General features: G+C 35.1%; 1 protein-coding gene across 2 annotated transcripts in view; it reads right to left on the bottom strand.

Annotated features, from left to right (window-relative positions):
• LOC123563429 (katanin-interacting protein-like) overlaps positions 1-7,003 on the bottom strand; it is a 67,949-nt gene extending 60,946 nt beyond the window's left edge. For both annotated transcript variants that reach the window (XM_045356247.2, XM_045356248.2), the window contains exons 1-4: positions 6,867-7,003; positions 2,638-2,678; positions 1,146-1,216; positions 346-533 (exon numbers count right to left, since the gene is read on the bottom strand). In XM_045356247.2, the coding sequence (XP_045212182.2) occupies positions 346-533; positions 1,146-1,216; positions 2,638-2,678; positions 6,867-6,873 (307 nt within the window). In that variant the 5' untranslated portion in view covers positions 6,874-7,003. The remainder of the gene's footprint in view (positions 1-345; positions 534-1,145; positions 1,217-2,637; positions 2,679-6,866) is intronic.
• Positions 7,004-12,267: the final 5,264 nt, after the last annotated feature.

The following is a 12,267-nucleotide window of genomic DNA, read 5'->3' as shown; positions in this document are numbered from 1 at the left end:
CAAAGCAATAGCTTTGATAGTTTAGGAGAAAAGTTGACCTAAACATAAAACTTAACCAAGAAATCTGATATTTTCTAAGTACAAAAGGGGCCATAAATCTTGCAAAATGCAAGATGGAGTTATGTTTCTTGCTATACAGGGTCAGCTTATGATGGTGAACAAGTATTCCAAGTTTCAAAGCAATAGCTTTGATAGTTTAGGAGAAAAGCTGACCTAAACATAAAACTTAACCAAGCAACGCCGACGCAGACGCCGACGCCGACGCCGACAACCGCTCAAGTGATGACAATAACTCATCATTTTTTTTCAAAAAATCAGATGAGCTAATAAAACAAAATGAAATACCTCCTGCTGTCTTTGGCTTTCTAGCAGTTTTAGGAGCTGGCTGTGTAGGAATGGTTGGCTGATTGCCTGGGACCTTCGATGTAGATTTACCATCTTTGTGAGGGCCATTCACATACAGCGAGAACCCCTGCTCTCTCCGCTCTTGATCTATCTTATTCTTATCTTTCTGTCTCATTCGCTTCAACAATCTTAAATATATCACAGTTAGTTTATTAATTTCCAAGTCATAAAGCAATTAGAATAAAGCAGAATACTATCATATGTATAGTCAAATATTTAAGCAAAATCTATAGGAGAAGAGAATGCTACTAAACTACAGGTCATAGGTAAAGCAAAATTTCTGCTTCCTTGAAAAGTATAAATCACAAACTGCCGGCTAAATCATCAAGCATTACAGCTGCATGCAAATCCTACAATTACACTAAGCCATCTTTGGAGAAAATGTCCTTGAGATCAGTTTGCAACATACATGTACAGAAATCAAAGATACCCCACAGACATCATTACTTATGTCCAAGAAGCTAAGTATTAACATGGCTAACCAGATATTAATACATTGTATTGTAAATAATGAGTCATCTATTTAAACCACACCTCCGAAGAGCAAATACATGTACTTTAACACAAAAGCAAACACAGTATTTGCTACTTGACAAGTTTTCTAGTGAATTAACCTCTCAAGAGCACTATCCTCTATAGAAAAAACAAAGTTCAGTCTTTCCAGGGCTACTGCTCTACTGAGACTGTACTGTACTAAATATAAACCCTTTAATTGTTAACAAAACATCCTGTAAATTTACCTATTTCTTTCCTGCAGCAGTACCAGGTATTCCTCATACCCTGGCAGAACCTCTTCCTTTGCTGCCTGTACCTGCAGGTAAAATCTCAAATAATAACGTTTTACATTTATGATAAGAAATGTGTCAGTAAACTGATCTTATCCTACATAATTCAATCTGTGATATGAAAATTTCATTTCTAACAAGTTTTTTTTTTATAAAACACATATGCCCACAATGATGGTCTGTCAAAATTACTCGGCATGAAATTTCAAGTTTCAAGTTTGCTGTAACTTTGGCCAAAGACCAAATAAAAACAAGAGCTGTCCATAAGACAGCACTTTGACGCTGAATTAGAGCTTTGCCAGTGAAAGGGGCTTAACTCAAACAAATATACAATCAGAGTTATGGGGACTGTTTCTCCTAGTGTAGACTTTGATAGTAAATAACTATTTTAGTTTCAAGTCAATAACTTTCAAAATGATAGTAACAGAGACATCTGACTTTATCAAAAACTTTAACCAACGGAGACGCTAACAATAGGGGACAAGTATTACCATAGACAATCATGTTATGAAAACTGATGGAAGCAGGTGTCTTTGAGAAAAACTCACTTTCAGTTTCAATGTCTGACCTTAATTTTTGACCAACTGACCCAAAAACAAGAGGGCTATCTACTGACTACAAGCAATAATATTCCTACAAAGTTTAAGAGTCCTAGACCACAGCATTCTCCAGTTACTGATCAGAATATTTTTGAGCCTAGAGGTCACTATGACCTCCATCTACTAACCCCTGATCAATAGGGGCCATCCAGTCACTACAGGCACTTATCCTGTAAAGACTTACTACAGTAGGTCAGTGTTCTAAAGTTCTTGACTGGAAACAGTTTCAGCCTCAAAGTTATAAAGACCTTGACCCATGACCACTAACCACTGCTGCAAGAAGTTTTACAAAAATTCTCTCCAGATATTGATTGGAAACAGCTTTCGGTCTCCAGTTCAGTAGTTCCCTACCATAACTATTACACTGACCTTTGATGTAATGACCCCTTAAACAAGAGATGTCAATTTGTGATCGCAGGTTAACATCCCATGAAGTTTGATTACTGTAGGACGAAGTATTTTCTAGTTCCTGATCAGAAACTGAAGTTTTTATTGACAGATAAACAGACACAAGTGAAATATTATAACCCCTTCTCTGAAGTGAGGGCATAATAAAACTGATTCTTTTAACATTAATGTATTTATCGTGATAATATCAGTAACACTAAATAACTTCAAACTTTTTATGAAAATTGTATGTGGTAAAAGTAACCTTTAGTACAAACTAACTCTGTGTGTGCAAACCTTTGCATGCATGTGTGTGTAAAACTGGCCCATGTTACAGTCTTTCATCTTCTCTAGATTTATGACTATGACATATAATAAGTGATACAATACATTATATTTATATCATTCATAAATAAACATGCCATTTTTAATATCTTGTCAATCATTAAAAAATATCTTACCAGTGGACTATCTTCTTCCCTTCCTGACTTTTTTCTTCCTTCTGGAATTCACAAACATATATAATAATTATATATTATATATTAGTAAAACAATGCTGAATGTTAACACCACAAAACGGAAAAAAAAGATATTTTTCAGAGTCTGAATAAAAGACCATTCTCCGAATTGCAGAAAGTATGCTTTTTCCCAAAGTCACAAAAGTCAGATCTATGCTTGACTATTTAAAAGTTTTGTCACGGTTAATTCTAAATGAATGAAAACAATGAAACAGGTACCATAGAGGCAACAGATTTGCTTAAATGAGGTAAAGCGACACAGAACCTTCGACTTCTGTGATGTTAACCATTAAACCAAGTTACCAGATAACATACAAACACTTCTTTTTAAAAACTGCGAAGTTAAACAAGAGCTGTCCGAAACACAGCCAATGCTCGACTATCGAATTGTTATCAAAGAAGCAGGACTATTTCCCTTAATGTTAAAATATCTATAGAGTTTCAATCCAGTATCTGCATTAGTTTTTAATCAAAAGTTTTTAAGCTCAAAAGGGGACATAATTTTGCAAAATACATGTCAATGTTATGGGACTTGATGCTATGACCTAGTTTTATAAATATGAAGAAATGTGTGAAGTTTCAATTCAATATTTGCATTTGTTTTTGAGATAGTAATTTAACCAAGATTTTCCAAAATGGGGGCATAATTTATCCAAAATAAATGTCAGAGTTATGGGAGTTGTTGCTATCACATAGTTTTATAACACTGAAGACACATGTGAAGTTTCAAATCAACAGCATTAGTTTTTTGAGATTGTAACTCATATGCAAGTTCAAACTGGGGCATAATTTGCCAAAAAAAATTTCAGAGATGGGACTTGATCCTGTGAGGTTGGTTATTGACCTAGAAAAAGAAAAAAACAAGAGGGCCATGAAGGTCCTGTATCGCTCACCGGACCTATTGACCTAAAGATCATCAAGATTAACATTCTGACCAAGTTTCATTAAGATAAGCATAAATGTGGCCTCTGAAGTGTTAACTAGCTTTTCCGTTGATTTGACCCGGTAACTTGTTTTTGACTCCACATGACCCAGATTCAAACTGGACCTATAGATCATCAAGATTAACATTCTGACAAAGTTTCATGAAGATACAGTCATACATGTGGCCTCTACAGTGTTAGCAAGCTTTTCCTTTGATTTGACCTAGTGACCTAGTATTTTATCCCACCTGACCCAGATTTGAAAGTGACCTATAGATCATCAAGATTAACTTTCTGACCAAGTTTCATTAAGATACAGTCATAAATGTGGCCTCTACAGCATTAACAAGCTTTTCCATTGATTTGACCTAGTGACCTAGTTTCTTATCCCACATGACCCAGATTAAAACTGGACCTTGAGATTATCAAGATTAACATTCTGACAAGGTTTCATAAAGATAAGTCATAAATGTGGCCTCTGCTTTTTATTTTATATATTAATGATCTGCCCCAACATCTAAAAGACTGTTTCACTGATATTTTTGCAGATAATACAACCTTAAGTGTCATTGGAAACACCAAACAAGGAATCAGTTCTGAATTGCAATCTGTACTCTCTAAAATTCAGGACTGGTGCAAGCATAATTATATGACAGCTAATGTACAAAAAACCAAAGCAATGTTTATCTTATCAAGAGGAACTAATAAAGATACTTTGAACCCATCGCCTCTTACATTCAACAATGAAACTGTCGAATATACAGAATCAGAAAAGCTATTAGGTGTACATGTCAGTAATAACTTAAGCTGGAAAGAACATATTGATAACACACTAAAGAAATACAATTCCTTACTTTATCTTTTACAACGAATTAATGCAACCTAGATATTCCCCAGAGAAAACTTTTCTTTAATGCTTATATTTTACCCCACTTGGATTATTGCTGCACGATCTGGGGTAATTTCAACAGAGATTCAATGGAAAAAAATATAAAATTTCAAAAAAGAGCAACTTGGATTATTGCTGCACGATCTGGGGTAATTTCAACAGAGATTCAATGGAAAAAAATACAAAATTTCAAAAAAGAGCAGCTTTTGTTGCCTCAATAAATAAAGTCATTATTATTATTATTATTATTATAGTGTTAACAAGCTTTTCCTTTGATTTGACCTGGTGACCTAGTTTTTGACCCCAGATGACCCGAAATTGAACTCGTTCAAGATTTTATTGAGGGTAACATTCTGACCAAGTTTCATTTTGCTCGACGTTCAGATTGTTTTACATTTGTGACCGGCAATCTAAACGTCAAAACTTTGAAGGACCAAAATAATGGAGGATAAATCACTGTACGCAGTCATGTAAAGTTATTGGTTTTATTTGTAATTTTGGATATTATTTAATAATTTTACATAAATCAATGAGGAATTGATTACATGTAAATTTTATTTGAATTTATGGCCAATTCGTGAAATAATAGGCATTTAAACCTATAGCATGTAAAGCATTGCCAGCGATGAAAATTTCATCGGAAACTGCTTCAATTATTTTGGTCCTTCGAGTGTTTGACGAGAGTGGGGATATTGCCCATATGAAATAAATATCTTAATTTTTCCTAAGATCGCGTCAAATTAGTTGGAAAACAGTGACAAACTCATGTTTTGCCGTTTATTCACATAAACATCAATAGAATGGAAGGAAAAAGTGGATATTCTTTCCAGGTATCTTAAAGTCTCACTAATACTTTAGTTTTTCAATACTAATAGTTAAAATGCGTTTTAAAAATTGCCGCCTCTCCGCCCAGAAATTGTCGCGGAAGGCTCAACATGGGAAAGGTACTTTCTATGTTGTACGTGGAGGAAAGATATTGACCTACGCAAAAATTATCACAACATCGTGGCTCACATACAATTAGTTGGACTAACTGCCGATGTAAATAGACTCATTCTGTGTAAGGTGTACTAAAGTTCAACTCCAAGAGGAGGTTCGCTTACATAGGCGGTTAAGATTCTACAACAACAACTTTATGGCGTCAAAACATTGCTGCGTCATTGCCGTCAAAATGAGGACACACAATAAGGTAACATTATGCCAGTTGTGCCTAGGGACAGAGCGACAAAATACCAAAGTAACCTATGTAAGCAGAAAACATGCATTTATTATCCCCGAGAAGGTAACGTCCGTATATAGTTATTCCTCTTTGTTGTCTGCATATACTGAGGCAATTTTTTCGATGTTTTCCGGTTCTGGTTTATGTACACACCGCAGACTGGTTGTCTGCATGAACATGCGAGCACCCCGAATCAGTTACAGAAATTCGTAAACCGCGCCAACATGATTCTTTTACGTCTTTTTCGTAATTGAAAATGTACATGCAACTGAAAAAACACTTTAAAAAACAGTAAGGAAGTGTAAAGACTGTCAAGTTTCTGCGTGGAGTGCAAACAAACAAACAAATCCTAAAGGCTATATATATACCAATAAAAGAAATTGTTCTTTGTTTCATGAATATAAAATTCAACTACTTCAGAACAATTCTGTTACAGTTTCTAGATTTTCACTCCGTCAAAGACCTATTTTCCACAAGATATCCATACATTTGCTTCAAGAAAACGAAAAGAAAAAGAGGTGTTGAATAGTAGGCAGTGAAATGCAAGTCAACTGAAGTCAGGTACCCTCATATTGCCGCATTTCAGAAAGCAGTCCGCAGAATAAACACCCTACTTTCGTCTCCATGTAAACAACTCGAAAACATGCGAATAATAGCATGAAAAGTGTCCTATTTTATGTAAAATTCATTCCACGAATGAAATAATGCCCATTTGACCCCCAAAAAATGGAAACGTTAGGATCTATTTATTAGGGACTTCTTTCGACTACACCACGGAAGCACATTTTTGACCGAATTACTGCATTATAACCTAAAGCCAGTGCGAGAACGCTGAATGACGTCACTGTCACAGCTTCCCGTAAATTTTGCAAAGTATGATATTCGCTGTGAGAGGTATGATGACACTATTGTAAACTACAGTTTCAAGCGAAGTTTCACTTTCTTGAGCGTTGAATATTTCTTTGTAAGTGGATATATAAAAGATAAATCCCCATGCTAGGCGGTGCCTTAATTCATATTTTAAATACATATGAGACAAATATATTTAAGACTGGGTGTCTAAAGACAAAAATGAAAAAAAAAGATTAACAATCACAAATACGTCTATGCCATAAAAACGCATCTGCTTTTAGCGACTCACTTTCCATTTCGGTTTATTCCGTGTACAAAAATATTTTCTCAAAGTGGTTTTAGGATGCTCCAAAATTAAGTAACCACGAAATATCAAACATGTTCACACACAGAAATATTTTTGTCCGCCATCATTGCTCAGGTAAATAAGACATGCGCAGTAAACACTTCCTGAAGAACATTGTCTGCATCCCGTACTTTTACCGTACAAGACGGACACATAAGTGATTACTATTTCGTTATTGTACGTTTAAAATCGATCATTTTTTCGTATGGGGGTATGTACTGTTATAGACTTTAAAAAAAATAAAAAAAAATATTTCAAAACTAAACTGATATAAAAGATATAGCTTATTTTCGCATTTATTACGGTTATTTTCGTAAGTAAAATCAGCGAGGTTGACATATAAATGCTGATTATTTCTTTATAATTATATAAAAATCACTTTTTTTTTCGTATGGAGGTGTGTACTAATATAGCCTTTAAGAAAGTAAAAAAAAAAAGAATTAAAAAAAATAAACATATATAAAAGATATGGCTTATTTATGTAAAAAATCTTATTTTCGCGAAAATAACCTTATTTTCGCACTTTAGGCCTACCGCAAGACGGATATCTATCTTCCGTAACCGTCGAATCCCTTGCGGGGACGTAGACGTTTTGCGCGTCAAAATCATAAGAGAAAGAATATAGTGATAAAAATTTAGAGTGGAAGAAAATAAAAATAACTTTGGTGAAATAAAAGGGTTAAAACTTGAGTTCGCAGGATAACTAGGACGAGACATGTCCAAGGCTGCAAACTGCGGCACTGAACTGCTCTAGGGTAGGGGGGTGGGCGACACTGGTGGGTAGTTGGTTCCAATGGTACACAGTTCTCGGAAAATAAGAGAACTTGTAATAGTCAGTGGTTGCAGTAATTAACCTATAACTTAGGGAAATGCCATGTAGCGGACACATCGGGTCATTGGGGTAAGGTAATCTACGATTGGGATAGCAACCAGATCATGATGAATCTTACAGAAGAGTGATAACCTAGAATCTATACGCCTTAAATCCAGTCGACGAAGGTTTAGGGAGTGTAGCATATCTGTTACACTGGAAGTACGGCCGTAGTCAGTCTTGATCCAACGGGCGGCTCTGCTTTGGACGCTTTCAATTTGGTCTATCTGGGTTTGGGTGTGGGGCGACCATACCTCGGAGGCATATCGGACTAGAGTCTGGTAAGCAATGGTCTTAATGGGTTGGGATTTGACCTTAATATTTCTTCTTAAGAACCCTAGGGTTTGATTAGCTTTTTTGGTTGACCTATTTATGTGATTGTCCCATGATAGGTCATTTGAGATATCCACGCCTAGGTATTTAGCTGAGCTGACCGATTCAAGTTGGATTTCATATTTGTCCTATGCAATGCTTCATCATGCCTTTAATTTGGCGCCCTGTGTAGCTGCGGTTGCTATATGTAAAGCGCATTTGAACGTGTTTATCATGAAAAGAGCGTTATATAAATTTGGTATAATAACAATAATAATAATAACACTAAAGCACTAAATGCTACAGAAGCTGCTAAATACTTGGGCGTCACACTAAGTAAGATCTCAATTGGTCAAAACACATTGATAACATCACAACGAAAGCAAATATCTCACTCAGATTCATCAAAGGAAATGTCAAAACAAACAACAGAAAAGTTAAAGAAACAGCTTACAACACATATGTCCGCCCACAGCTTCATGAGCTTGAATACTGTTCCTCTATATGGCACCCTTGGCAAAAATCCCTCACATACAGAATTGAACGAGTACAACGATCTGCAGCTCGATACATATGTTACAACTATGGACAAACAAGCAGTGTCACCCAAATGCTTAAAGATCTCAACTGGCAATCCCTTGAACAACGCCGTATTTTTTTTTAAAATAAAGTGCAGTCTTATTGCAGTTGACCATAACCACCTCACACCTATAAGGAACCTGAATTACTTGATCCCACAATCTCATATGCAATACCATTTTAACTCCTTTTTTTCCCAAGAGCAATTCGTTCCTGTGATGGTCTTCCCTGACACATAGAGTCCAGCCCAGTTTGACTTTATTCACTGAGAGGCTGGCAACTGTACATAACCTTCTAATCTATATTTATGTTTTTAATCTTAGTTATTGTAGTTTTTTTTAACTTTGCACCTAATGAGCTTGCTCATCTTTTAACAGTCTGTCCCAGACAAGTGCCTCCAAGTTAGAATCAGAATTGATTGTTGGGCGGTACACAATAGATGTAGATGAAGATAATAGAAGCAAGACGGTGCTGTCTGTTACGCTTGTGTACAACTGTTATATTTTCGTACTGAGTGTTTATTATTAGTTGAACGCTATTTTAAAGGTTGTCAGAACTTCTATATTGATTCAGTTTTAGAGAAACCTTTAGTTTAAACATATTTATTCCCAAAATAGAGTACATATTTTTATACGTATGACATACTGTAGTGAAGACAAAACAGGAAAGGATAAGAATGAAAGACAAGTCTTATAGAATTCTTCTCTTTTGCGGACAAAATATAACTGTATGGGCATATCGAGATTTAATCTGTAAAAGAAACCTTTAATAACCCATCTATCTGCCGATCCTGCCAAAAATCTGGACTGTATGTGTGTGTTGTGTGTGTGCGTGCATGCGTGCGTGCGTGCGTGCGTGTCAAACCAAAGAATTGTCAGCAGAAATAAAAACAAATTCGGGTCGCGCAGAACGCAACAAAGCAAAATAATAGCAAACTTGGATTGAATCTGTTTTTAATAGGTAATGATATGTACAGGATTCCTTTTGCATGTTTGCACCGGTTAAAGTGGAATTATATTACAATTAAATTGAATGGACTCCATGATCCTTTTGGAGAACTTACAGCCACCACATAGAAATTTACTTAGAAAAGATTGTGTTTTGTATGTGGCTGACTTTTTCGTTGCGTAAGCGCGGGCGCATCATTTTAGTATTTTTTGTTGTGTCGTCCTGGGGCGCGTGCCAAACGTGCCAACACGAAATTTTGAAAGTTTTGAGTGTCGTTTTGGTGCACGCGCCAACTAACAAAGCGACATGCGAGGGATCTTGTAGATTTAATCTGGGAACAGTCAGGAGTCTATGCACAGGAGATCCCAGTTTAGACTATGTAGCATTTAAGTGACACTAGCTGCGTGGCTAAAGTCTGACATACCTAACATGTTGTCCGGTTTTTCATTCGTTCTTTTTTTCAGGAATATTTGTGTTTCTGCATCCTGCTAAATATTGAATAATATTACAGTATCTGTTGAAGGAATCGGAAAACAATATTAGCTTTGTGTAAAGCTAATCAGCGGCCCGTTTATTATACCAATGTTCAACATAACTGAGACTGAAATATTTGAAATTACATACACCTGTATACCACCGACCAATTACATAAAGAGGGAACAACCTTCATTTAGAGGGCCTCGATGATTTCATATATTGCAACAGCTAGTCCTCAGCTTGCAAATGTATTTGCGATAGCTCGCTCCAAAAGCAACGTAAAAAGCCTCCATGGGATCTGAAAGCTTCTATATTTATCATTATTTTTAAAGAAAAATCCTACCGTATTACCGACCCGTCGAGATCGGCCGGAATCGGCTGTTTTACTGGGAAAAAAAACATTACATTTTATTATAGCACTACTGGGCCCTTTTTCAAATTATCTATCACTTTCTTGAATTCAGTCGATGCGCTGTAAATCTTGCCTATTAAAAGATTCTTTTTCTATCAACATGTAAACTGTATTCAATTGACTTTATTTATTTCTTATTAAATGGTTAGCGACGACACAATTGGTGCTATTTCTACACTCTCCGGTGTACATATCTTATCACTAAAAATCAATATTCCAGTTATAAACATGCTGTACCTTGGTACGGAGTTAAATCATATTTAGTTATTTTAATACTAATTATGATGTTCAGTAAAATGACAAAAAAAGTTACCACCAATAATAGTACCACCATTATATTACTTCAGAACGGTGTAATATGTGAATAGTACACCATAAGAGAAATCCAGGGAAAATCTGGTTACAGAAAAGATGGACCTAATCATTAGCTGGTAACACCGACGAAATGCATATCATGCACATAATCATATCAAAATATACTGCGACAAGTGGAAACTTTTATCAAATATGGATAAAACTGAAATAAAAATCGTTTTGAAATGAATGTCCCTATAAAATGCAAGTTTTACATTTAACATGTAACAGCAACTATATGTACATGTAGATGATAATTATTTTACATGCTTATGTGTATGTTTTTCTATGTGGTTTTTTGAAAAGATATAAAGCATATAATTCTACTGAAAAAAATGTGAAGAATGTACTTCTTTGTCTCTTATACTTTGCTACTATTGTTTTACAAGGCTATTTTTATAAGGCTGGCGCTTTGGTAACATAAATAATAAGACTGATAGAAAAAATGTGTAATGTATTTTCAACTTGAAAAAGTAAACACCAATAATCCGTTCGATTTCTGGTGACCGTAACAAGTCTTCTTTTACTTGGACTCATTGTTGTCATATTTTCTGGTCCTTCCTAACCGCCAGATTCATTCAATGTACATGTATCTCTATATTAAAGTAAAATTCGCTATCATCTAAGGTGGTGCTAGTTGACAAGAGATGTGTTGCACATGTCATTTCCTTTCATGAACAATCATCTATTATTTTGTTCGATTGCATAATATGTTTTGAAAAGTTCTTCTTCTTTTCCTTCTAAAATTTCCAGCTTATGCTGTTTTTCAACACGTTCTCAGATATAAGGGTGCATTCCTACGTAACAGAAGTCAACATGTAGTCTTGGGTGATGACCATTCGTAATATGTGGTGTTTGTCAAGGCTCAATTTTTGGACCTCTACTTCCTAAGTTACCTTAACGATCTTTCATTTTCTATAAAATCATTACGATATATAGTAATCTCCTGTTAATGAAGAAAAAACAAAAAACAAAAAAAACAAAAAACTAGTAAAAAATGTCCTACTGGAATTTGTCCTGTTGGCAACAAAACCATGCAAGATGAATTTAAATATTGAAAAAGACAAATGAGTGGGATATGAGGTTATCAGGCATTGCTTATTACAGAAAAGATATTTAAAGTGTTACCAAAAACATGTATCTATACAGCGATAGACTAATAATGACATTCTCCAATTCAAAATATCTTAGTGTTGATATAGCAACAGACTGGTGCGCAGATTACTAGAATATCTTGAAACGGAAATAAAACTTACTACAGCCTACCACATATGAAATATATAGTAATAGTATCTGTAGTGTCAAGTTATTTAAATAGGTGTTAAACACCTATATAACCACCGATAAAGCGAGTTTTCAATAAATTTTGAGCTCTTTAATAACTTTGAATA

The sequence above is a fragment of the Mercenaria mercenaria genome, chromosome 2 (assembly GCF_021730395.1).
Source record: "Mercenaria mercenaria strain notata chromosome 2, MADL_Memer_1, whole genome shotgun sequence".
NCBI classification, from domain to species: domain Eukaryota; kingdom Metazoa; phylum Mollusca; class Bivalvia; order Venerida; family Veneridae; genus Mercenaria; species Mercenaria mercenaria.
Note: the sequence above shows the minus strand (reverse complement) of the source record. Positions and strands in the feature narration are given on the sequence as shown.